This window comes from Zalophus californianus, chromosome 14 (assembly GCF_009762305.2).
Source record: "Zalophus californianus isolate mZalCal1 chromosome 14, mZalCal1.pri.v2, whole genome shotgun sequence".
Taxonomy (NCBI): domain Eukaryota; kingdom Metazoa; phylum Chordata; class Mammalia; order Carnivora; family Otariidae; genus Zalophus; species Zalophus californianus.
In genome coordinates this window covers 17602892-17629296 of record NC_045608.1, presented here as the reverse complement: position 1 = coordinate 17629296, position 26405 = coordinate 17602892, and the positions used below count along the sequence as shown (strand labels likewise).

The window sequence follows — 26405 nt, the reverse complement described above, 5'->3', positions numbered from 1 at the left end:
AGCATAAGAGTTGCTGTGGTCACTGATGCAGGAGGGGCTAGAATCATCCAAGTCTCGTGGTTTAATCTCTGGGTTGATAAAACTCAGTGGCAAGACCTACGGGGCTGAATCCATCTTTCAATAGATATGGAGGCCACATTTGCAGAGTATGAAGAGTGGTCAGAAGACCCAATACCAGAGTCGGTGATTCAGAACTATAACAAAGCACTACAGCAGTTGGAGAGTTACAAACCCTATGAAGAAGCACTGGTGAGTGTTGGCCTCTTTACAGTAAACTTCTCGCTGCAAATTTTTCCCTAATCAGTAGTTGCATCTTTAAAATTTGTTTTGTTGTGAAATCTATAGAGTGTATAAATATGTGCGTACAGTTTACATACTAATAATAAAGTGAACATCCATGTACCCACCACCCAGGTTAAGAAATAGAACATTGCCAGTACCTTAGAAGTCTCCTATGTGCCCCTCTCCGATTGCCTCCTCTTCCCTCTCCCGAGAGGTAATCACTTTCCTGACTTTTGTGATAATCGTTCCCTTGCTTTTCTTTATAGTTTTACAATCTATGACCATATCCTTGATTAATATATTGTGTAATTTTGCTTGTCTTTGAGCTTTTATATAATGGAATCATGCTGTGTATTTCCCTGAACATGTTCTTGGGTTGTAGTCACGTTGATAAGTATGGTCTGTTTCCGTGGCCGTGAAGTTGTATGTGTGCGCCACAGTTCATATATCTGTGTTCCCGGCTGGCTCGTTTTCCAGTTTGTTGCGAGGAGGAGCAGCATGTTTCTGGCCGTTCTTGTGCGTGTCTCTTGGTGCACATATGAAAAGGGTTTCTCCAGAGTCTATCCCTAGGAGGAATTGCTGGATCATAAGATCGTGCTGAACTGTTTCCTGTGTTACCAATTGACACTCCTGCCCAGGAGTTCTCACTGAACTGAGGGTTCTCCTTGGTCTCGCCAGCCTTTGATACTGACATAAATTTTAGCTGCTCTGATGGATCTGAAATTGTAATTTTAATCTGCATTTCCCTGATGACTAACAAAGTTGAGTGTTTTTTCACATCTGTTGGCCATTCAGATTTCCTTTTTTGTGAGCTGCCTGTTGAAGTCTTTGACTCATTGTTTTTTTCTAATTAATTCATAGGAATCCTGGATCTTAATCCTTATTTTGGTTGTATGTATTGCAGAAGCTTCCCCCACGTTTGTGGTTTGTCTTTTTAGTTTTTTAATGGCATCTTTTGATGAGCAGTTCTCAGTCTTGTTCTATCATTATTTTATCATTCTTTCTCTTACGGTTCCTGCTTTTGTTACACTTAAGAAATCTCTCCAGGTTCCAAACTCATGAATATTGTTAGCTCTGTTTTCTTCTGAAAGTTTATAGCTGTGTATTTCATGTTTAGATCTTCATATGGAATTGATTTTTGTGTATGGCGTGAGGTGGGGTCCGATTTCATTTTTCCATATGAGAAGCAGTTGTCCCAGCACTGATTCTGATAATTCCATCCTCCCCTCATTGGTGTGTCGGCCCACATCTGTCAGAGATTAGCTGTCCATTGGGGTGTGGGTCTATTTCTGGGCTTTCTGTTCTGCTCCACTGGCTGATACCACACTGTCCTGATAGTGATAGTTCCGTAAGTTTTGCTCTTCGGTGACATGAATCCCATCCATGTTGTTCCTCTTCAAGAGTGTCTTCTCTTTCTTTAGCTCTTAATACTTGGATTTCGAGTCAGCTTTTCAGATTGTATTTAAAAACCTGTTGAGTTTTGTATTGGAATTGCATTGATCAATTTGAGGAAGAATGTACATCTTATAAATACTGAGTCTTCCAATCTATGAATGTGGTGTAAGCCTTTGCTATTTGGGCCTTATCTTTCTGTAAAGTTTTATAAATTTATAATTTCATCTGGTCCCTTGAACACATTCTTTAGATCTGTTTCTAAGTTATTTTTGATCCTATTGAAAATGCCACCTTTTTGAAAGATTTGCTTTTCTAATTGTCCTTGGTATATAAATTGAATTTGTTTTTTATACTGGCTTTTTTGTCTATTGAACTTTCTAATTCTTATTAATGACCAATAGATTCTTTTGGATTTTCCGTGTTGACCATAATATTTGTTTTTTTGACCATAATATGGTTTGTAAGTGGCGTTTTTCTACCTCTCTTGGTCTTAGAATCCTTTCAACTTCATTTACCATGCCTCAGACTTAACACTCGTGTTTTCTTGTATTTCTTGCCTTTCTGTTTGACCTGAAAGGCATCGTCGTCAAGTTAATCTTGCATTATACAGCCCCAGCTTGCTTACATTCAGTACATGCATTTCCCACTTTCTTTGCTCTTCTTCACTTGCATCCTGGAGCTTTCATCTGGAATCATTTTTATTTTGCTTCAGTTATACCCTTTAGAGTCTCCTGCATTGGATATTTGCTGGTAACAGACTTTCTCAGTTTTATTTTGAAAAGGTCTTCACTTTGCTCTTCCTGAAAGTTCATTTCTCAGGATGTAGAATTCTAGATTGACAGTTATGTCTCCTGTCTTTCTGGCTTGTGTTGTTGCTGTTGAGACGTCGGCTTCTTTGATGGCAATCCTTGTTTTCTCTCTGGCCCATTTTAAAATCTCACTGGTTTTGTTTGGTGTCCCATAATTTCAGTACAGTAGGTCCAGGGGTGGATATCTTTGTATTTATCTTTTTCGTGGTTGGTTGGGCTTCTTGGCTTTCTTTTTGGTATCTTGTTTTATAGGAAGAATAGTGACTTTGAGAGCCAGGCTGCTTCAAGTTTGGATGTTAGCTCTGCCAGTTACTGGCTCTTTGACTTTGAGCTCGTCCTTAGCCGCTGTGTGTATCAGTCACCTCAGATGTAAGGTGAGGATAAAAATGACACCTCACTGTGAAGATCAAATCCTTAATAGATCTTACACCAGCAAAAGCTTAACCTTCACCTAGATTTTGTCCTTAATATTTCTTATGTCTTTGCCAGCTTTCTGATGATTTTCAAGACGTTTTTCGTACTGAATCCAGCAGTTTTAGTTGTTTTCAGTGGCAGTCTGTCTGGGTAACCAGTTTGTCAGTATAACTAGAAACTGAGACTAAGATGTCATCTTCTGCTCAGAGCATGTGTGCTCTCCTGCTGGCCAGCCGGTGCTCCCTCTCCCTTTTCCACGTGAAAATGGTTGGTATGCAGTTGTATTTCTCAGAGCCTCATTAATGAAATCCTCAGCTAGTTCATTTTGTTAGTCAAGTGTGGCTGAAGAGGAAAGTTGAGTAGGGGTTTTTGTCTGAAAAGAATTTTGATTGTAGGTCTTTGGATCAGTAAACATTCAGCCTAGCCTCTTTCATGTTCTGCATGTACCTGTGCGCTGGCAGGAGCTGATATTTGGAATGAGAAGCCTTAGAATGAAGGCAGCGAATCACTCCAGTGTGGTTGCGTTCACTCCACTCAGTAGGCTGAGAAAGTGACTTCTGTTTTGGAGGGATGGCTGGCCATGGTCACTGGCAAAGATGTTTCTCTTTCATTCAGTTTCTGATGGATGCTCCCATCAGAAACCCCCTGTGGCCTAAGAATGGGTTCAGAAAAGGGTTTTTGGGGCCTTTGTAACTGTTGCCATGAAGAGGCACTGTGGACTCTTACTCTGCCTGTCATGTTGTAGACCCCGGCATGCCAGAGGTTCTGAGAGTGGGGACTGGGGATTCTTACTGATGTAGCCAGTCTTGCCAGAATGTAATATGAAGATATGTTGTGCTTCCTAACAGTGTCAGGTAGCTCATTTCAACCTCATTATGCTTCCCCTCTGCCTTAGTTGCAAGCAGAGGCGCCCAGGCTGGCTGAATATCAAGCGTACATTGATTTTGAGATGAAAATTGGTGACCCTGCTCGTGTGCAGTTGATCTTCGAGCGTGCCCTGGTCGAGAACTGCCTTGTCCCAGACCTGTGGATCCGCTACAGTCAGTACCTAGTAAGACCACTTGACTGTTCTCCCTTCTCTCCTTTTTACCAACTGAGAACCTGTTCAAGGAAAACGAGCAGGAGTGCCTGGGGTTGGTTGTGTGCTCTCTCTGCTTCCTCAGTTTCCTTTCATCCTCCTTTCCCCTCTGCCAGCTCAATTCGGGAGTTCTTCCGGGGTTTCAGGTCATTTCAAACTGATCACTAACTGTAAAAAAATTTGCACAGTCTTCTTATTGAGGACTTCGTGACAGATTAATTTTTTTTCTTGTAACTTTTCATGATGGGAAATAATGTAAGCACTAGGATATAGAGGAGTAAGGTGAAACCTCATGGGCCCATCACCCAGCTCCAACAGTGAACTCACGGCACTAGTCTAATTTCGTCTCTATCCTTAACCTTCTTCCTCTTCCATGTGATTTTGAAGCAGATCCGGAAATCACATTTCATTGGTAAATATTTCAGTACATATATATATAAAAGATTTGAATCAGGATCCAGACTAGGTCCATCCGTTAGGGTTGGCTGATGTCTCGTAGGCTGTTTTCATCTGTAGGTTCCCTCTCTACCTCTCTTCTTCTATCCCAACTCCCCCTTGCACTTTCTTTGTTGAAGAAACCAGTCACGAGAGGCATTTCTAAAGACATTTCTTTTGTCAGCTGGTTGTGCTGGAAATGTCTCTCGTGGATAGTAAAGTCTGTAATGGTAGCATTTTATCTCCTAACTCTGGACTTCTTTATCATAGGATCGGCAGCTGAAAGTAAAGGATTTGGTTTTATCTGTACATAATCGTGCTGTTAGAAACTGCCCGTGGACGGTTGCCCTATGGAGTCGTTACCTCTTGGCCATGGAAAGACATGGAGTTGACCATCGAGTGATTTCTGGTGCGAATGATTTTGGGGGAAGACTCAAGCTTTCTGTCACAGGCCAGAAACCTAGTGCTGTGACAGTCATTAATTCAGCCTCTCCTTGGGTGTTAGCTTTGGGACATTGGGTGTTAGTGACAGAAAGGGCCCTAAGTGGGAGATAAACTGGTTTTAAGCTTTTAACATGCTAACATTCATTATGATTTTCTGAGAAGTTGGGGTCTTTTCCCCAAACTTACTGATCTGCAATTCTTTTAGTGCAGGGCATCTTGTGGAACGTGCCCTTTCTAGAACACAGTTCGTGCAAATCCTGGAGGAGCACTTCTTTTGAACATTTCTCTCTAGCTCATTCACTTTGTTGCCTCCTGTCATTAAGTCATATAGTATTTGATGGTCAGTAGAGGTTTTTATAACCATCTTGATAATTTATATTAACTTCCTTTTCAATTGGTAACAAATCCTGGCTTGTTCTTTAATTCCAGTGACCTTTGAGAAAGCTTTGAGTGCTGGCTTCATTCAAGCCACTGATTATGTGGAGATTTGGCAGGCGTACCTTGATTACCTGAGGAGAAGGGTTGATTTCAAACAAGGTATTTAAATTCACATGTCAAATTCAGTTCTGAATTTTTTCCTAACATGTCTTTCAGTGAGATGTCCCGCTTGCCCAAATAACATCATGATTAGGCAAATGATGTAGACCAGCCATTGGCAACTGTTTTCCCCCAGAAATTTTCGCTACTTAAATCCTTAAGTCCTGCTGTGAATTGTAAGGGAAGAGACTTAGGGTCCTTATGTTCTATACCGGCTCCTGCCAGCACTGTCCATGATGTGCTGTTTGTTCCAGTGTCTGTCTCTGCAACTGCGTGATGGGGCAGGACTGGCAATTTTATTTCTGTGTCCCCAGCATGATGCCAGGTGCATAGCAGGCTCCCAGGAGTTTCACTGTAGGATTTAAAAGAAATAAAAAAGACATGGTATGCGGTTTCATGAAGCCGAATCTCTCTTGCAACTTCTAACAGACTCCAGTAAAGAGCTGGAAGAGCTGAGGTCTGCATTCACTCGCGCCTTGGAGTATCTGAAACAGGAGGTCGAGGAGCGTAAGTGTGGCTTCACTCCCTCCTTGATGCACACTTGTCTTTCCTCTTCTTGGTGGATGTGCCTTCTCAGTCAGAGGCTCTTTGTCTCTAAATTCTTTTCTAATTTTGACTAATTCTGTTCTTAACAGGTTTCAATGAGAGCGGAGATCCAAGCTGTATGATCATGCAGAACTGGGCTAGGATCGAGGTAAGTGTTTTTGACGGACCTGCCAGTGACATCCACCTTTGAAGGACCTGTGTGTAATGATGTGGCTGATGTTGAGTCAGAATCCTGGGTGATGGTCTAGGGTCTAAATGATTTTGCTCTGTATCTACCTTGATGCACATTCATCTGTATCTTAGAGAAAACACTAGCACTCGGTAAGAAGTTAGGCAGCAAATGTCAGAATGCCAGGAGTTCACTCATGGACTTCTGCCCCCTCCCCTTGGTGCCCCGTTTGTGAGAGTAACCCGGGTGTGTACCGTCTGCCAGGCATTTTACTGTGTGCCGGGGAAATGAGGTAGACCTGCTTTCTGCTCCCAAGTCTTTGATCTCGTGTGGAGACAGAAATTTGACGGGATATAATGAGTTGAATGTTATTGTCGGACCAAGGGCCTCAAGTGAGTAAGGTATGGAACTTGCCCTTGGTCAGCTCACAGAATTGTGAAATTCTAATCCTGTTTTATTTTCTGAGGGAAGGCAGGTCAAAGCACCAATATCTGTCAGGTTCAGAGAGGTTCACTTGCCCAAGTCACTTAATAGATGGGAGAGTGGGGACCTACTTCTAGATCAGTCTGTCTTTGGCCTCAGATTAAACGCTTGTAGTTAAGCTTGATAAAAATAAAAAAGTGACTAGCCAGTTCTGTTGTAGGTACCTGTGGGCTCCTGCTCTTTGCTCTCCAACAGTGTAGGCAGACAGCTTGATGCTTGTCACCTCTGAAAGCCTGAAGTGGTTGAGCTGGGCCTGTTGCTGTGGATGGTGGTTGGGAAATGTCCAGGGAGTTAGGGAACACGGATCGTCAGTGGCGGGGGGGGGTGGTTTAAGGCATTTCTGTTCAAAGTATGCTTTGTAATGGGTGCCAGTGTCCTAAGGTTTGAGTCTCTCCTAACGGAGCCTGTTAATGCATTTTAGGCTCGACTGTGCAATAATATGCAGAAAGCTCGGGAACTCTGGGACAGCATCATGACCAAAGGGAATGCCAAGTATGCCAACATGTGGCTCGAGTATTACAACCTGGAAAGGTAACCGGCCTGGGGGCGGGGTTGGCAGTGCCTATTGGGGGTAAGCTGTCTTCAGCCCCAGCTGACCCCTGCCAGCCTGGGCTTGCTCCTTACCACGGGCCGCTGGCCTCCAGCAGCTCGTCCTTCGTTAGTGGCTTTGTGTGTACTGGGCGAGGCTAGGGGACTAAGCCTAGTAATTTGTGCCCGGGCTTGTCGCACAGCCATACGTTTCTTTCCGTTTGTTATTTTGGTTTGTTTTGATTTTTGGATATGAATGTTTTATTTGACTTTTTGGGGGAACTATTTGTTTTTTGTATTTGTTTTGTCTGTAAAAGTGGAAAGTATTAAAAGTGAAGAGAAAAACCCCAAATTATCTGCAGTGACAGACCCGGAGACATAACCCCTATTATTAGCCAATGGTTTGGGTATATTCTTTGAGATATTTCTGTGATAGTGTACATGTTACAAATCTCTAAAACTATTTTAAATAAATATGACCAATAATATTTATAACAGGGGAAGATGTAAAGAATATGACCAGCTTTTCTATTCGTTATATCTTGAACACTGCATCTCAGTAAATACATTTTTATATACTTTTTTCTTTTTTGAACGTTTTCGTTTTTTCCCCAATTGAAAAATTAACACTGTGCTCAAATTAAGGTAGAACATTTGCCAAACTATGTGGTAGAGAGTGAAAGTTTATTACCATCTCACCCATAGAGATGACCACTATGAAAGCTTCTTGAAGGGGCGCCTGGGTGGCTCAGTCAGTTAAGCGTCTGCCTTCAACTCAGATCATGATCCCGGGGTCCTGGGCTCCCTGCTTGTTGGGGAGCCTGCTTCTCCCTCTGCCTGCCGCTCCCCCTGCTTGTGCTCTCTCTTTCTCTGTGTCAAATCGATAAACAAAATCTTTAAAAAAAAACAAAAGCTTCTTGAATATTCCTCTGATGTCAGCAGTTCTCAAACTTTTTGGTCTCAGGACCCCTTATACTCTTAAAGTTTGAGAACCCTGAAAAGCTTTTGTTTGTGTGAGTTGTATGTATTTAATATTACCGTATTAGCAACATTGACAAATACTAATAAATATTAATGTCATCATATTAGAAAACGGAGAAATTAAAAAATTATTTGTCAAGATAATAAATTCATTACGTTTAACATGAAGAATATATTTTTTATGACTTTTCCAAACCCCAAAATAATTTAGTGAGAAAAGTGGCATGGTTTTTTGTTTCTGCAAGTGTCTTTGAAGTCCCGCTTAGAAGACAGCTGGATTCTGTTGTCTGTTTCTGCATTCACTGTGTTGTGAATTCTCATTGAAAAACATGAAGAAAATTTGGCTTCACGCAGATAGGCGGTTAGAAGGAAGGGGTATTTAACCTTTTCAGATAATTGTGGATATTCTTTCATACTAGAGCAAAATTCAACAAGTGGTAGTTTCTTAAATAGGTGCAGTGTGGACTCCGAAACCATTTATCATTGAATTTCTCAGACTCTTACATTAATATCCATTGGTCTGTTTTGTACTTTGAATAGACCTTTTACCCACACGTGAATCTGTGACATGCATTGTTCATTTGGAGAATACTCATTCACTAAGTCATGCAGCTCTTCTCAGTATCAACACATTTCATCATACAGTATTTAAAAAATCACATTTGGGGGTGCCTGGGTTGCTCAGTCGTTAAGTGTCTCCCTTCGGCTTGGGTCGTGATCCCAGGGTCCTGGGATCGAGCCCCACCTCGGGCTCCCTGCTCCGCGGGAGGCTTGCTGCTCCCTCTCCCACTCCCCCTGCTTGTGTTCCCTCTCTCGGTGTGTCTCTCTCTGTCAAATAAATAAATAAAATCTTTAAAAAAAAAAAAATTACACTTGTTCATATCCTCAGTGATGTTAGTAGAAAAGGTTTTTTTGTCTTTTTTTTTTTAAGATTTATTTATTAGAGTGTGTGTGCATGCAGGCGGGAGGTGCAGAAGGAGAGGAAGAGAGAAACTCAGGCAGACTCCCCACTGAGCATGGAGCCTGACCCAGGTGGGGGCGGGGCTCGATCCCACGACTTTAAGATCCTGACCTGGGCTGAAACCAAGAGTCGGACATTCAACCGACTGAGCCACCCAGGCACCCCAGTAGAAAAAGTCTTTTAGGTAGGAAGCTGTCAAACTCAAAGTGGCAGATACAAATTGTCCAAAATTCTGATTTTCACTTAAAAGCTGCCATTTTATCATGGCAACAAATACAGCCAGGGGTTTTCCTTGAGGTGACGGACTTCATTAATTTTCAAAAATGTCTCCAGATACGCAGGTCTCTGTAACCACAGCTTTTGTCACTCAGCTATTTTCTCAAGTAAAAATGGTGTTCCAGGAAAAAACAAACTAGTAGAGCTTGCACCCCAAACAAAAAGATAGGCTTTTCTTTGGGACAATCATTGCTTTATGTGTATATCTACTTATGTCGCACAGAATTTGAAAAGTACGTGTGTAGCCCTGATGAGTGCTAAGGGCCACCGCAGCTTTTACACCATCAGCGCAGATGTCAACACAGTGAAAAAGTCAGTTAATGTTCAGTAATAATGAAAGTGGTTTTGACTTTGCACATCACCTAAAAGGTCTTAAGAGACCTTCAGGGGTACATGGATCATACTCTGAGAACCGCTGCTATAAGTTTTTGTCCAGTGTTCTAACATGTGTTTGTAATATTTATGTATATTTATAAGTTATTTTTAAATAGAAATGGGAACATAGCGTTTCATAACTGTTAGTAAGACAACGTTGTTTATAATTACCGTGATTAGCGGTGTATCTTTCCATGAGTATCAGAACGTCTAACTCTGGGCATGAAATCTGACCATCCTCTGGATTGGGTGATTCTCCCCTTGGATAGGACAGCATCCCAGAATTTCTCTAAGGACTTGATCAAGTTAGTGTAGCTTTCTTAGATTCCCCGCCTGTGTGGCAGATGCCAGGGCTATAAAGGTGGGACACCTGGTCGCAGACTACTGTCCCAGGTACATTTTCTAGTAGCATCCCCTTGCTAATGAAAAGAGTGACTTAGAAGAAAGCCTTAGTGTTGACTGGAGGAAAAAGGAGAAAACGCTGTAAGTAGCAATAATACAAATAGCTGTGGATAGTTCTGGAAGCCAGAGTCGCCGCAGAGCTTCTGATCTTGCGCCCCTCCCTTTGTGTGCCTTCTGCTTTGTGTCCTGGTGGCAGCAACGGTTTGTTTTCTGTCCTAGGGCACACGGTGACACCCAGCATTGTAGGAAGGCCCTGCACCGGGCTGTCCAGTGCACCAGCGACTACCCGGAGCACGTCTGTGAAGTGTTGCTCACCATGGAGAGGACAGAAGGTGGGAACCCTCAGCTCTCTGCTGCTGGCTTGGAGTCTGTCCCCTCCGCCCTTTGGTCTCAGGACCATAGTCTGTGAGGACAGACTGTGTACGGGTACAGCCGCTCGAGTGGCGCTCTGTGATTAGAACTGTCACATGAGCCCACATCCCCTTGCCCCTCTCCTCGGAGTCTCCAAATACAAGGAGGGCTGTCTGTGACGTGGCTCTGGCACAGGGTTCTCTTCATTCTTTGTGGTGGATGCTGTTCTGTCTACTCGCTGGGTACCAGTAGCACTCCTCCCTTGCCTCCAGTCATGACAGAAACATCTTCAGACTTGGTGCCTGGGGATCCAGATCGCTCTAGTTGAGAATCTGTGCTCTAGCACGGCGTCATGCACACCAAAGGCACGCCGAGAGGCAAAGGGTTAAATGTGGGCATTGGTCGTGTGTGCATCCCTTGTAAATTTTAGAGCCTCGGTATTAAGTTATCAATAGGGAAATAGTGAATTTATCCATGGGCATTGATCTGGATTTTGGGTGTAAACTCCTCAGAACTGGAAATAAAACACCCAAGCAACAACAGCAAATAAAATCCCAACGTTTATCATTTGAGCAGCTCTTAAAATCCTCAGTCTTCACATAAATGTCTTGTACCTTTTACATTAGAATGTCTTCATAATCTTCCCTAATGAGAGTGATAGGTGATATTCTGGTTTTCAAGTGTTTTTTTAAAAAGGGATTTTTTAAAAACTTGTTTTAAGACCTATTTATTTACTTACTTTAGAGAGAGTGAGCAAGCACGTGTGGAGCAGGCTTGGGCAGGGGGGAGGGGCAGAGGGAGCAACGCTGGTGCTCGATCCCAGGACCGTGAGATCATGACCTGAGCGGAAATCAGGAGTTGGACGCTCAACTGACTGAGCCACCTAGATGCCCCAGGAGAAGGGATGTTTTAAATACACCTAGAAGGGGGTGCCTGGGTGGCTCAGTCGGTTAGGCGTCTGCGTGCTGCCTTCAGCTCAGGGCATGATCCTGGGTTCCTGGGATCGAGCCCCGTGTTCTCCCTGCTCAGCAGGGAGTCTGCCTCTCCCAGGCCCTCTGCCCCTCCCCCTCCGCTCATGCTTTGTCTCTCACTTTTTCTCTCAAATAAATAAATAAAATCTTAAAAAAAATAAACACACCTGGACGAACTGTTCGAATTCTAAAAAATTCAAGCCTACAGTAAGGAAATCTGAAAATGGAGAGCCAACTCTCCAGTTCTTATTTCTCATGGGAGAGATCTCTTGTGGAGGTGTGGGGGAAATTAAGAAAATTTCATATTGTTCTATCCTTTAAAATTCTAAAAAGTGACAATTTGCTTCTGTTTCTATCAAGGTACCCTAGAAGATTGGGATATAGCTGTTCAGAAAACCGAAACTCGATTAGCTCGTGTTAATGAGCAGAGAATTAAGGTAATGATGCTCTTAAAGTCTTCAGAAGCTCTGCTAGCTATTTGGACTGTTTGGTATGAATATTTCTTGTCAAAACCTCTGAGGTCTTCCTAAGATGTAACTCTTATTCAGAAAATGTTAGTGAAATACTTGAATCAGTATATTTAAGCCTATCTTGTATCATTTTCTTGGATTGGCTTAGAACTTTAGCCCTGACAATAAAAACTTTATGTAGTTGGGGACTTTGGGACCTAAAGTTTCCTGAGATACAGATGGGAAAGCTAAGAACGGAGCCTTACTTAGCCCCGTGAGTGGAAGGTAAACACATCCAAATTAATTAGAGCCCCAGTTTTATACTTCGTTTTCTTTCTTTTGGTGAGTAATTACTGGGGATGTTGCAGAACATTCTGTAGACGTGAGATTCGGAACCCTAAAAAGCCTGAATATGCCCCGGCAGGGAAAGTTGTGAGCGCGCCCTCTTCCTCCCCCTCGTGCCCTGCCCTTCCCTTCCCTTCCCCTCCCTTCCCCTCCCTTCCCCTCCCTTCCCCTGGGGTAGCCAGTTTCCCCTCCCCTGCATCCCCTTTCCTCTCCACTTGTCCTGGGCCCGCGGCGTGCCCGCGGCTGCTGCGTCCTGGTGACGCGTCCATGTTCTCGTCTTCTCAGGCTGCGGAGAAGGAAGCAGCCCTCGCCCAGCAAGAAGAAGAAAAGGCCGAACAGCGGAAGAGAGCGCGGGCTGAGAAAAAAGCGCTGAAAAAGAAGAAAAAGACCCGAGGCGCCGACAAGCGCAGAGCAGAAGAGGATGATGAGAAGGAATGGGGCGATGATGAAGAAGGTAGAGCTTTCTGGAGATGTTATTTGGGAACATCTGTGACTTCCAGGGAAGTTACACGCACCGTACAGAGAACCTGGGTCTTGAACCAGCTGAGAATACGTTGCTCGCATGGTGCCTCGTCACCCTTTCCTGTCCCTGCCCTTCATCCACATGGCCGTCGTCCTCCCCCTGCTCGGGCTCCCCACCATGAGCCTGGCACTGCCCTGCAGCCGCTCCCGCCTGTCCAGCCGGGCTCTGCTCCCTCCACTGTGCCGTTGCCCCCTTTGCCTGTCCCCTGTGTGGTTCCCCTTCCCCCTGCCCGGGCTCCCACAGCCCGGCTGACCCTGTCCCTGCCCTTCATCGCCTCTGGCTCCAGCATCCCACCCTGCAGCCTGCACGGACACCTGCCTCGCTTGGCCGTTGGGTGCTTTTGACTTGGTGGAGTTTCCAACTAGGGCTTCTCTTGCCTCTGCCATTTCAGGGGTGGACAGGTGTGGGTCAGATTTATTTCAGCAGGGTCCGGCAAGGGAAAGAATTGTTGGTAGACGTTCAGAGACTCCATGCATTTTCCTGGCACAAAGGTGTCAAACAACGAGACCTTTCTTGTGCACCTTTTTGAGGCCGTCAGAAATGACCATGGCTGGGTAGCTCACTGGCCTTTAGGGCTCCAGGTTTAGCGGGGAAGGCAGATGTGACGTGACCACAGTGGCATATGATTGGGACTGTGGGAGAGGACAGTCTGGATTAATAGTGGAGGCCAGAGGAGGCCGTGGTGGGTCAGCTCCCTGCAGGAAAGACTTCATGTACCTCAGCATCTGGAGGCAGGAGTGGGTGACTCTCAAGTGCAAAGGAAGGCAAGGGTAAACCGGACAGCGCCGCTGTCAGCAAGGCATGAGGCACAGAACACTGTGGAATTTTCTCTGAGCAGCAAATGACCGTTTGAGCCCTGATGCATGCTGAGGGCTGTGTGCTGGGGTAGGTGAGGCTGGAGTAGCTGGCTAGCCGGCCCACTCAGGGCCACTCTGGAATGCGGTGTGCATTGGTTGGACTGCATTAGGAAAGCAGTGAGGAATTGATGGAAAGGTCTGGAAGTAGGGCCAATGCCAACTGGCTTTCAGTACTGACCCTCTGGAGGCAGTGGGGCAGATGGGTTGGAGTAGAATGTTAAACTGCTGAAGGACACAAGACAGTAGTGAGCATAGAGGAGTTAGAGTGCTTCACAGAGTGTGGCCTGTGGAGCGCATACGTCAGAGTCACCTAGGGCGCTTCTTTAAATGCAAGTCCCCAGAGGCGCCTGGGGGTTCATCTGGTTAAGTGTCCAACTGTTGGTTTCAGCACAGGTCATGATCTCAGGGTCGCAGGATCGAGCCCCATGTCGGGGTCCGTGCTCAGTGCGGAGTCTGCTTGAGATTCTCCCCCAACTTGCATGCCTGCACACACACTCGCTTTCTTTCTCTCTCAAATAAATAAAATCTTCAAAAAAGACCAAAAAAATGCAAGTCCCCAGGCCCCATCCCTCCCTTGCTGCCCCAGGCTTTCTAGGAGAGGGGTACTAGAATTTGCCATCTGAACTTTGAGACTCCCTGACCTTTTATGCAATTGACCCGTGAACCTTGGGGCTTAGGGGTGCTGACCCCCCACACAGCCAAAAATCCATGTTTACCCACGTTTACCTTTTGATTCTCCAAAAACTTAACTACTAACAGCCTACTGCTCACTGGGAGCCTTAACAGGATAATGTAAACAGTTGACTAACACCTATTTTATATGTTATGTGTCATTTGCTTACCATAGAGTAAAGAAAACTTTATTGCAAAAATCACAAGGAAGAGAAAATACAGATTATGTTTATCATCTCAAACCCGGTCAGCTGTATAATTAAGAGTGGATAGCAGGGGCTTATGTTACCTCTTCACTTAATTTAGTCTACTTACCCGAATGAACCTGGGGCCCAGAAAGTGGGGGGACAAGGTGAGTGGGTCAGGCAAGACTTGACAGAGGGCGTGGTGTGTGCCCGGCTCCAGAGGCAGGCACGGGTGTGTCATGTGCAGCCACTGCAGGCCCACTGTCCCGCAGTGCGGGGAGGGCTTACACCGAGCCGCTCACTGAAGAGAAGAAGCAGTTCATTAATTGTTGCTGGTTTTCTTCTTTCACCCTGTAGAGCAGCCTTCCAAACGCAGAAAGGTGGAGAACAGCACTCCTCCAGCCGGGGAAGCACAGGGCCTGGAGGCAGAAACAGGACTCTTTGGGAAGAGTGCACCTGTAGACGTTGACCCCCCCTCCAAGCAGAAGGAGAGGGCGGCCGCCCTCAAGAGGGACGTGCCCAGGGTGCCCCATGACAGCAGCAAGGACAGCATCACCGTCTTCGTCAGCAACCTGCCCTACAGCATGGGCGAGCCGGCTGTGACACTCCGGCCGCTCTTCGAGGCCTGTGGGGAGGTGGCAGAGATCCGCCCCATCTTCAGCAACCGGGGCGATTTCCGAGGCTACTGCTATGTGGAGTTTAAAGAGGAGAAGTCGGCCCTGCAGGCGCTGCAGTTGGACCGGAAGACTGTAGAAGGGAGGCCGATGTTTGTTTCCCCCTGTGTGGATAAGAGCAAAAATCCTGATTTCAAGGTGGGTCTGTGCAGAAAACGCCTTTCATGTCGGGTTCCTGAATGCTTTTTGCCTGCAGCAGCTAACATTTAGAATCTACATGGAATATCTGTAGTCTGTTAAGAACTAGACTCACACGTTAACCAGGGTCTGTTCTGAGCTGGGTAGGTGAGGTCCTGACTCAGGGCTTGGTCACTTTGAGCTCGCCCTAGTTGACAAGTGATGAGAAAATTAGAAATTACAATGATGGCTACTTGCCACTGAACGTTGAGGGAGTGGCAAGGGGTCATGCGGAGTATTTACTCTATTACCTTGTCAGATCCTCACCCTAACTCTGAGAATAGTGGCTTTCATCCCTGCCATGTTCCGGGGCAGAAAGGGGGCACTTTGAGAAGTTAAGTGACTTGCCCAGGGTGACCCTGTTAACAGTTGCAGCACCCAGAGTTGGCTCTGGTCTCTGGCTGGGGTGAGGCCTGTGGCCGAGTCTGGTACCGGCTGTAGTATGGTGCGCTGGGCCGGGCCATGGGAGTTTGACTGTTTCCCTCTCTTCTTCCTGTAGGTGTTTAGGTACAGCACTGCCCTGGAGAAACACAAGCTGTTTGTATCAGGCCTGCCTTTTTCCTGCACTAAAGAGGAACTAGAAGAGATCTGTAAGGCTCATGGCACCGTGAAGGACATCAGGCTGGTTACCAACCGGGCAGGCAAACCGAAGGTCAGCGTCTGCGCAGACAATGTTAGCCTCCTGAGGCTTGGGCAAACCTAGTTCTCCATCTGTTCAGATTATTAGGTTCTGAGTGGCTTCCTTGTTTGCTGAGAAACAACAGACAATAGGGACACTTGGCTCTATGTGCATTTGGAGTCAGATTAACCTGTTTCTAATTATACTAAAAATAATAGGGCATTGGGGGAAAGAAAACTTCCCACGAATTAGCAGGGGCCACAGTGCAGACCGCTAGCTGTGTGCACCCTCCTGCCCAGACTTGCCTCTTCACTAGGCCTCCAGGCACCTCCTCCAGTCTGAGACCCCATCACGTCCTCCCGCTAGCTCCCCTCAGTGTCCTGTGAAATCCTTTTCGTACCACATTCTGAGTAGTTGTTTAGGCATGAGTTTGGGTTACCTGCCTTTCCCCCAGCCCTCTGGGTTGATGGAGAGTTGAAGAGCATGAAGTAAGGAGGGGCCAGGGCCCAGACATGAGGGCTCACCCTGTGTCCAGCTGCCTCATTCGTTTGCTCTTGCTGCATTTATACTGGTCTGTCTGTCCCACTTCCCCTCCCTATCTTTTCTTACCTTTTCCTTTTTTTTTTTTTTTTTTTGGAGCAAGCACAAGGTACGCTGACCTCACAAAGGTTATGTGAAGTTACAGTCAGTTGCAGAAACAGGGAGGGTAGGGCCAGTGCATAAACCTATAGCCAAAGGATGGTGGTGGTGGGGAAGGGAACCTGATGTTGGGCTGCCTGCCAGGTACTGGCTTCTGGACTGAGGCAGGAAGTTGGGTCCTGGCTCGGCCACACCTGATCCGGCTTTGGATCTTGCCTCCTACAGGGCCTGGCCTATGTGGAGTATGAAAATGAGTCCCAGGCATCACAGGCTGTACTGAAGATGGATGGCATGACTATCAAAGACAATGTCATCAAAGTGGCCATCAGCAATCCCCCTCAGAGGAAGGTTCCAGAGAAGCCAGAGGCAAGGAAAGCTCCAGGTGGCGCCATGGTGCCTCGGCAGATTTATGGAGCGTAAGTGTGTGCATGCTACCCTGCCCGAACTCGGCCCTGGCCAGCACCGCGGTGGATTCGTGTCCTGCTAGTGCAGTGAGCTGGGGCGGGAAGCCAGGGCCTGCTGTTCCTGGGGATGCTCACTGTCACTCCCCAGAGCAGCTCCCTGCAGAGTGCAAGCCCGGAAGTGCAACCCTTCCTGGTGTTTGCCAGTTTACACATGTGATTTATCTGAGGTCACTTGGTTTCTAGGCAATGATTATTTTAAAGTCTTCTTTGGCAGTAGAATCCATACGTGTGGATTCAGAACCTGACAACCGCATGCTTGCCGGGGTAGTCTACACTGGCTATAATCAGAAGAGCTAGCTTTTCACCTGGTAGGAAGGAGACTGCAAAATCGTGAGGTGGTTTGGTGAGGTCTGAAAAGAGGATAGCATTTGTGTCCACCCTATGTGTGACTGTTGCACAGGGTTGGTCTTTGCCAAGATTGTGAAAACGGCAGTTTGTTAAACTGGTTTTTGCATATTAGAGTCACAGAGAACAGGGATCATCTCCCTTTTCTGGTTTTTACTCTTCACCTCTTAACTTGGTACTCTGCACATTTCGAGAAACTTCTCTACTAACAAACTACAGAAATGAGCCCGGAAAGTATGGTCTTCACTTTGTAGCTTTGGGTGGTTAAAGACCATCCTGGCTTATTTTCGCAAATAAAGCCAGGGGCCGCGAATGGTTGCTTTGCAAGCGTACATCCAGTGTTTGTTCTTCCAGGCGGGGGAAGGGGAGAACCCAGCTCTCCCTGCTGCCCCGAGCCCTGCAGCGCCCGAGCGAGACAGCCGCCCAGGCCGAGAACGGCCCTGCCCCGCAGCCGGTGGTCACCGCCTCAGCAGCCGAGGCACCCAAGATGTCCAATGCTGATTTTGCCAAGTTGCTTCTGAGAAAGTGAACGTGACTCCTTAGAAGGGAAATGCCTTACTGCACACTGGCCAGGAAGAGCACCCGGCACCCAGCTATACTCTGGGTATGGAAGGGCCCGGGGCAGCACCCCTCCTACGTATTTTCCTCGGGGTTAGAAAGGGATGAGGTGTCCAAGGAAGGAGGCTTGAAGCACTCCCTCATATTGAGGGCAATAGGAGGAAAATGATCACTCCATGGGTTGGGCCCAGTGTGTAGTTTCTTAAGCTATTTTTGTGTCTTATAGAGTGAGAAACAGAAGTGAAACTCAAACACACCGTTTTGAGACCCGCTTGTCCAAATGTTTTCGGCCAGCTCTGACTCTCTTTTATAAGACACTTCTCTTACAGCCTGCACAGCTCATGTGCCCGTCACTCTTTTAATTTTAAAAGACAAAATGGCAGATGCTAGTAATTCACCAGAATGGCCTATTTTAGTAAAGGGGTGGTGGGGATAGGGGAAATCACATAAAAAACATTTGATGGATTTTTGTTCAAGGGGGGGCTGTGCGTTTTTATATTATGTATTTGTAAATGACACATCAATCCTTTGTTTTATGTTTCCTGAAAGCAAAATATTTGTGACCTTTGTTTTATATGGGAGTTCTGTGTGCCACCTGCTGTGGACCATTTTCTTTGCCTAGTGATTAGTGAACCGTGTTCTTTGTCTAAATATTAAGTTTCAGCCCTTTGGTTTTGTTTAAATACCATGTCAAGTGCAAACTGAAATTCTCCCCACTTAGCTTTGTTTATTAAACTGAAGTTCTCTTCAAAACTTCTTGCTGAACGGTACTCAGATGTGCATTCAAACATGGATGTATTTTGAAATGGGTGCACTTGTCTTACCTGACAGATGTGTAAATAGAACTTTTGTAAGTCAAATCCTGTTGTCCCTTTGATTTAAATCATGTCAGTTGTGATGGGTCTTCTTCAGTTTTAAACTTCACTTTGCTGCATTTTGGCCCTTCAGCTTCTAGGCTTTTTTTTTTTTACATTTCATCTCTTATCAAATATTTATTGCTTTAAAAGCCATGTTGCCAGTTCAGTAGGGAAAAGGACTTTTTTATAAAGACACTCTGGGGGAAGAAATCAGGAAATGCTTTCATGTGTGCTAGAAATCAACCCACTTCAATTGGTTTTTAAGTTTTTGTGCACCAGGCTTTTACTACATTTTTAACGGGAAATTGGAAGTGTCATCCAAAAGTGTTGATTGACAAAAGAGCAAAAGGAACTCATGTGCCCGTCCTTGAGCTTCAGCATCCCTGTCTAGCACAGGGGCCTTCTTCTCTGCCGCCCCGTCCTCCCTGTTACGTCGTGGGCTGTGTCAGACATGGTGGCAGCAGCACCCCCCCCATGGGGGGGGGCTGCAGCGAGTGCCTCCAAGAGATAAGGCCCTCCAGGCCACAGTTTAATCATTACTCCTAGAAACATGAGCAATAATGCCTTCAAGTCCTCAACTATCCAAATTCCTAGTTTCCTGTTGTAAGTGCATCCCCCCTCCCCCAGGAAGTTAGGATTGGTTGATAAACCTCTGAAGTCTTTTAATCTGATGGTTCCCGTCTACCTTGTCTGTTTCACAAGATATTTTTTGTTAGGTGTTAGTTGTGAATTAAATTCACGTAGTGGCCAGAAGAAGTGTGCTGTAACCCTGATCCCTCCTGTGTTCTTTGGAATGGGCACTCAGCCCTGCCCCCTGGAAGCCTGTTGGTTGGGCGAGCGGACTGGGGACAAGCAGGAACTGCCACCGAGGAACCCTGAGTATCTCCTCACCTGTCCAGGCTGCCGTGGCTTCCTTCCTGCTGCTGCACGTTTCGCCGTTCCTCTCAGGGTTGGCCAGTCTTCTACCCTCACTTCATGCTTTCTCGTGTCAACACAGGCTCATTACAGAATTGAACCCGCTCGGACTTGAGCTCAGGGTGTGGACGGTCCTAGAGACGGACTGTCAGGAACATGTGAGTGGGTTTATGTGTTTTCCCCAGGAAATCAAGAACTGATGGTAGAGAGAAGCACGAATCACCATTTGCGTTACTGGCGTGTTAGCGGAAGACCAGTGCTTCAGGCCTGCCAGCGCAGGTAGGTCGCTTACCCCCACAGTTCCGTCTCACCTCCCTGTCGAAATGAGCGCCTCATACTATAGTACAAACAGGGCTTAACGTTCCGAAAGGATTCTTCCTTCATCCTTGTGACAGATGGGAACATCGTTTGAATAAGACAGCAAAGTCTCAGGCCTTTATGTAATAAAATACTTTATTAGAGTCAGTAATCTATTAAAATAACATCCTTCACAACAGAGCTAAAGTGCACGTTTCTCTCTCGTACAAATCACGCACTTCTGTCAGGCTTCCTCGGTGTGCTTATAAAACCAAGACGATAGAAGAGTTCAGGGGCAGAGAGCCCTCTGCCCTGAACTCGTATGGCAGCATACGAGTATGCAAATATTTTTCATAAAGGTTTGAATAACTATCCCTTGGGGCCACTTCACAAAGATTTCTTAATCTTTCAGAAAGCTACTCTGTGCCTGTTACACAGTTAAATAACTTTAGAAACATCTGCTACCTCAGAAGAGTGACCTCCTTCCTGTCAGGGTATGACTTCCCAAGTCAGAGACTACACTTTGTATGTGTTCACCACCATTCCGACCCTGACAAAGTGCACGACAGCGTTGGACGTCCCCGGGCCCTGTCACTGGCAAAGGAACCCGTGGCCCTTTGGACTCTGAGCAGCACAGCAGTGGTCATCGCGGCACCTGGACCGACATGCTATTGATAAAGGGTCTTCTCCCATAGAATGAAGACTTGGAAACTTGGCCGTATCACATAGGACATTTTATCATTTTACAAGATGCTAGAAAAATAAGGCCACTCCAAGGCAATCTCTTCTGCTTCCCCGAGGGGACACGGGACAGTACAAGGGCTGGGGGAGGTGGGGGTCAAGTCAGTAAGTGGAGAAGACTGCATGACAAAAGGGGCACATCCTGCCTGGCTGAAAGGTTTTTCCTGGTTTGGTAGAAACTCCCTCTAATTCATTATCAAAAATGCTAATTTGGTGTTGACGTGGCAACTGTTTTCTCGGATGTGTTCTTGAATGTCTGCCTACACGAGATGTTCAACTCAAGAGTCAGGGGTGAGGGCAGACTTGGCTACTTGAACAATACCTGATCTGCAGTAGGATTTAGTTGCGTGACAAACCCAGAGAACTTGTAGACTAAAACATCTGGTCTGAGTTGCTGCAAACGAAGTGCGAGAAACATTTCATACACAGAGAAAACCAAGCTGGCCACTCCCCTATTCTCTTAATTAGAAAAACATTCTTGATAAGGGAACATAACAGCCTCTGGCACTAGAGTGTGCAAGCTAACTATGACTTAAGGACTTCCTTGAAATGAGAAAGGTATCTAACTAGAAATGTTGTCAACATTAATTTTATTTCATCTCTCAAAAGTTTGCTGGTCTACCAGTGAGAATTAGTCACAACGCCAACCTCTTCGTAGAAGCAAGCTTTCAGTCATTTCTCAAAACCGGGACCAGGTTCTCCCCAAGAGTACTGACCTCTCAGGTCAAGTCACAGGACATTTGGAGGAGTTCCTCCTATGGCTTTTGGACCTCCTATCACACTTCTGGCCTCTTCCCACCTGAGTGCAAATTCTGCTCCAGAACCTGTGTTCTGGTCACACACACAGCATTGATGCTCCCAAAGCCTCCCTCCTTAGGGACACCAGCGCAGACAGACGCCACACAACATTTACTGGCCCCAAAGAGAAAAATAAATAATAACTTGGGCTGAACTATAAGTTACCTTAGAGATAAGGCTTAATAATTTAGGTTTTTTTTTTTTTTTTTTTTTTAACTAAAACATTCGGAGGTAAAGAACGTTTTAAGTTCCTTTTCTGTCTCCATTTGCTTTAGGAGACAACTAGGTTTCTAGAAATGCTAAGGGTTTTCCCCCCCCTTGGGACATCCCTTGTCACCAAGGGAGGATTTCCAGGGTTAGGGCTTCACAGGCAGTGTCTCCTTAAACCCGGAGTGGTTGGGTTTGGCCTCGGGCAGTGCCACCGGGTACTCTGTTGTGGCAAAGAGCAGGGTGTCCAGAGTGGTCTCCGTACACTTGGCGATGAAGCGGATGAATGGCCTCACGTCGCCTTCATTGGCGACCTCCAGTACATGGTAGTACTCGGACCTCTGCTCCTTGCGGATGGTGATGGGTGGGTAGCCCGCCTGCATCAGGATGAGGTTCATCAGCAGGCGCGAGGTCCTTCCGTTGCCATCGATGAAAGGGTGGATGTAAACCAATTTATAATGGGCCAAGGCCGCAAACTCCACTGGGTGCAGATTCATGGCGTCCTCGGAGTTGAGCCACTGGATGAACTCCTGCATCTGCTTTTCCACATCTTGAGGATGGGGAGGGATGTGGTGTCCCACGAGGACCTGGGTCGTCCGAAACCTGCCAGCTTCCACTGGATCCACGTAACCGAGCACCCGCCTATGGATCTCCAACACATCGCTGATGGTGACAGACCCGATGCGGGAGACTAGCGTCGTGTTGATGTATGTCATTGCTGCGTGCATGCCGATGACCTCGTTCTGCTCCTCCAGGCTCTTGCCTGGCACGGCATAGCGAGTCTCCAGGATGTGCCTGATTTCCGAGAGGGTGAGGGTGTTGCCCTCAATCGCGACTGTGTGGTAGATGTGATGGTAGTAGGTTTCCTCCATGACTCTGCGCAGCGCGGAGTTGCCCTTGGGGATGGACATGACCTTCTTCACTTTGCTGTCGAGGATGCTAAAATACCTCTGGTCGATCTCCTCGACCAGTGGCAGCGTCCGGTCCCGGTTGACCAGCGCTTTCTCATGGTAGGGCGAGATGGTCAACGCTCTGGTGTATAAGTAATCCGCCTGGATGATGTCCCTGTCCTCTTCTGAAAAGATGCCAAACTCGTTGAGTGCATCCACGAAGTCTGGGTCCATTTTGAGGGCGTGCAGGAAGAGCTTGTGGGCTTTCTCCCGCTTGCCTTGGCGTTTCATCTCCAGGGCTTGGTTCAGAGCTGCTTTGGCTTCCAACTTACCAGCTAGAAAAGAGCCAGAGTAGTGTTGGCGCAGGAGTGGGGAGGGCAAAGGATGTTCAGGAGAGCTGTCCCCTGTGCGGGCCCTTCAGGGGGGCTCATTCCAATCCCTCTGCTCACTCTACACTATGGATGCATTTGTGCCCTGCAGCTGGTTTTTGTCTGTGTGTCCCCAGAGCCATTCTCTGTACCCTGGAAGTACCACCTGGACTCCCTGGCCCCCTGCCTTCTGAGTGCCCGAGTGAGTGGCTGCGGCCGCAGCTCCTGTTAGGTGGCTCTCCCATATTCTTGGTTCTCTGCAGTCCTGGCTCAGTCCTGGCGATGCTGGCCCTGGCCCCTGGCCCTTCAGGCATGGGCTGGTAACAGTTGCCCCCTAGTGCTAGGCTCCAGAGGATTCCCCATCCCTGGGCTGTTCTTTAAATCTTTCAACCCAGTGGTTCTCAACCAGGGGTGATTTTGTCCACCCCCCACCCCCCCACCCAGGCGACAGCTGGCAGTGTCTGAAGACATGTTGGGTTGTCGCGGGGGGGTGGGGTGCTACTGGCATCCAGTGGGTAGAGCCCAAGGATGCTGCTCAGTATCCTACAGTGCAACCCAGAGGAGTGTCGTGTGGAGGGAGAGAAACTGCTCTAGATCTAGCCCTCCGTCATCAGCCCCTCCACCCATACAAGGGGCTGCTTTTCGTCACATGCGCAGGCTTTCTCATCCTCTGGTCTCCACCTGGTGCATTTGCCTCTCATGCCTTTTCCTTTGGGTCATTTTCCTATTTACACTGGGGTCTCAGCTCAGGCATTCCCTCCAGGGAGCCCGCCTGGTGTGTCCGGTTTCCCACCACTGCGCTGGTGATGCTGTTATCTTAGCCAGTTGTCAGCTTGTCTAGGCTGGGAGCTTGGGGCGGACTTACCCACTTAAGGAGTGGTGAGGAGAGCTGGCCGGTCTGCCTTACCTGGAGAGGCCTTGGTCTTGACCGCCAGCGGTGGCGTGTCCCTGGAGGTGACACTGAGCTCTGTGGATGGGCTGCTACACTTGGTGACGGCATGCTGCACCCTGTCCAACTTGCTCCTGAGCAGGTAGAAGCCTTCGAGCATGGTCAGACACTGCTCTTCTAAGGCCCCCAGCGGCAGCAGCAGCGCCAGCAGGGACCCCAACACCATGCTCAGCAGCATCACCCACAGGAAGCGGCCCCAGACGGAGACCCATTTTGGTTCAGTCACTGCCATCACTGAAGCCATCAGCATGAGTGTCATCTGGACTCAGGGGTGGGTCCCCTGCACATATTCAGTTGCCTGAGAGCAGGATCTGCGGGGAACCAAGAGTTGTAGATGAGGCAGGGGAAGGAGACATGTTCAAGATAGGCTTCTGAATTCACCGGGGGGGTTGGAGGCCCCCACACCTCCTATCTCACTATGACCCAGGGGTTGGGGCAAGGCAGGAAGTGGATTTAAATGGGGAGGGGCCAGCCTGGAGGACGGGTGCCACTTCCAGGGCACCGTGACTCTGAAAAGTAATGCCACTGCCTTCAACATTTATTGAGCGCTTACTGTGTGCCAGGCCCTGGTAAGCACCAAGGACCTCACACATACTATCTCTTGCAGTCTTCAACAGGAGCTGATGTTACCGTCATCCCACTTCTCCAGATGAGGAAACAGGCTCAGAGAGATGAAGCCCCTTGCCCAAAGTCACCCAGTGAGTAAGTGATAGCCTTAGGACTTGAATTCAGGAACCCATGGCTCTAAAGTCCCCTCCCTTGACCACAGATCTGTGCCCACACACATATCCAGATTGGCCAAGGCAGTTCTGAGGTCTAGCCTTTGATATGCACAACTGTTTGGTGGTCCCCTCTTCGTGCCCACATCCTGGTATTAGCCACAGTGCTGCTCCCCTCTCTGGCCTTCCTTCCCTGACCTGTCCAGTAAGGATTTTACCTAGAGCTTGGGCAGTCCAAGCATCTCAAAAGGAACTCAAGCTGTGGGCCAGAGTGGGTGAGCACTCACCCTCCACATGACAGTGGGCATGTGCTTTGGGCTGGAGGGATCAGGTATGCAAGCACCATTATGCTAACAGTAAGCAATTATTGGGCAACTATGGTGTACTGAGCACTAAGCTGAGTGCTAGCCACGCATTATCTCAATCATTAACACCTTATGAAGGAGCTACCCCCGACTCCATTTTACAGACAAGAGAAACTAAAGCACAGTCAGTCAGTCTCTAGAAGACCAAGCTAGTAAACAGAAGCATCAAGAATGAATTCTCAGTGCTTCTGGGAAAAGTACCCCGGTCTTAACCTCTACCTTATTCCCAACCAGGGCCCATGCATCCCTGCTCCAGCCTGCTCCTGGTGCTGGGCCTCCAAGACCCAGAAAAGACATTAGGTTTCTGATCGCCCAGGGCTTAGAGTCTAATGGGGGAGCCTGGCTCGTTGATACACCTGAAATGGCTTGGTCTGCGCTCTAACCGGGGTACGCTGGGCGTGCTGTGGGGGTTTAGAAGAGGGTATGGGTCACTGCTTCGTCCAGGTGCCCTGGGAGGCTCCCGGAGGGACGGGATCCGCGGCGGAACTGGAGTTCGCCAGGGACCCGGGTCTGCGCGGGGGGAGGCACGAGATGCGAACGTCTCACTCCTCACTGCCCTAGGAAGGGGAAAACTGAGGCCCAGAGGGGCGATGTGGCTCGACTTAGGTCCCTCTGAATCCCGCCCAGGGCTCACTTCCCCACTGCTCCCTGCCCAGCTCGTTCCTTCCGAGCCCCTAGGGCTCGCCCCCTCCTACCGCGCGCTGCTGCCCGACCCTGCCGCCGCCTTCCAGGGACTTGGAGGCTCTGCTGCCACCCGTTCCCAGGCCCTCCGCCGCCGCCGGCCTTGTGGCCCCGCCCCCGGCGACTCGCCATTGGTCGACCCGCCATCCTCGTCGCGGCGGATTGGTTTCCCCGACTTGTCCTCCCCTCGCACTTCCGGGTTCTAGCTCCTGTGTCTGCTTCCCCGGGAAAGACGCGCCGTGGGTCACCCCCATTGGCTGGCTCCTGTGTTGGTCTCGTGCCCGCAGCAGCCAATAGGCAACCGGAGGGGCGGGGCCCGGCGACAGGCGGGAGTAGCGGGCGGAAAACCCGCGCGGCGGCGATTTGGGGGCTCCAGAGGTTCCGCGACCGGAAACTCGCAGTTCCGCCTGCCGTGAAGTGCTGTCCTGCTCCTCGTCTGGGGGCCACTCTCCTGGCCCTCCGTTTCCTTAGGTGGAAAATGGGGATGCTCCGCACCCTGTTAGTCTGACTTCAGAGCTCCTGTTCTTAGTCCTGACTCTCTGATACCAGGGTTGACCCTTCCCCCTCTTTCGCACCTTTCTTTCCCTTTCCTCCCAAACTTTTTAATTTGCATCCACTCGAGAAGGAACTGGCTGGTTTATTATCTTCCCAGAGAGACTGGGATTTTTCCCTGA

The 26405-nt window shown here is 47.9% G+C and overlaps 2 protein-coding genes and 1 pseudogene across 8 annotated transcripts in view; 1 reads left to right on the top strand and 2 right to left on the bottom strand.

Annotated features, from left to right (window-relative positions):
• The window catches only part of SART3 (spliceosome associated factor 3, U4/U6 recycling protein), a 37133-nt gene extending 16164 nt beyond the window's left edge, over positions 1-20969 (top strand). For 2 of the 6 annotated variants that reach the window (XR_003516888.2, XR_003516890.2), the window contains exons 6-20: positions 125-249; positions 3796-3951; positions 4684-4822; positions 5287-5394; positions 5824-5901; positions 6030-6088; positions 7014-7123; positions 10335-10447; positions 11798-11874; positions 12517-12685; positions 14826-15280; positions 15819-15971; positions 16803-16993; positions 17741-17990; positions 19902-20969. Coding sequence is in view for 2 of the 6 variants with exons in the window: in XM_027575965.2 (XP_027431766.1) it covers positions 125-249; positions 3796-3951; positions 4684-4822; positions 5287-5394; positions 5824-5901; positions 6030-6088; positions 7014-7123; positions 10335-10447; positions 11798-11874; positions 12517-12685; positions 14826-15280; positions 15819-15971; positions 16803-16993; positions 17741-17915 (2108 nt within the window). In the remaining 4 variants the exon portion in view is untranslated. Of the gene's footprint in view, positions 1-124; positions 250-3795; positions 3952-4683; positions 4823-5286; positions 5395-5823; positions 5902-6029; positions 6089-7013; positions 7124-10334; positions 10448-11797; positions 11875-12516; positions 12686-14825; positions 15281-15818; positions 15972-16802; positions 16994-17740 lie in introns of all 6 variants that reach the window. The other 4 variants (XM_027575965.2, XM_027575966.2, XR_003516889.2 and 1 more) reach the window with 3 other exon arrangements.
• Positions 17515-17630, bottom strand: LOC113913433 (annotated as a pseudogene).
• Positions 20970-21121: 152 nt separating the features above from the next.
• On the bottom strand, positions 21122-25844 carry FICD (FIC domain protein adenylyltransferase). Of its 2 annotated transcripts, none has more exons than XM_027575967.2 (3): positions 25746-25844; positions 23925-24277; positions 21122-22984 (listed from the first exon to the last, which is right to left on the bottom strand). In XM_027575967.2, the coding sequence occupies exons 2-3, from the start codon at positions 24223-24225 to the stop codon at positions 21909-21911; spliced, it is 1377 nt and encodes a 458-aa protein (XP_027431768.1). In that variant the 5' UTR covers positions 24226-24277; positions 25746-25844; the 3' UTR covers positions 21122-21908. The 2 variants fall into 2 exon arrangements, with proteins under 2 accessions (XP_027431768.1, XP_027431769.1); XM_027575968.2 differs by lacking the exon at positions 25746-25844 and adding an exon at positions 24904-24978.
• Positions 25845-26405: the final 561 nt, after the last annotated feature.

Coding starts and splice junctions, on each gene's coding strand:
- FICD (XM_027575967.2), bottom strand. CDS start 24,225: ATGACACTCATGCTGATGGCTTCAGTGATGGCAGTGACTGAACCAAAA. Junction 22,985..23,924: donor CAAGACCAAGGCCTCTCCAG/GTAAGGCAGACC, acceptor GCTCTTTTCTAG/CTGGTAAGTTGGAAGCCAAA.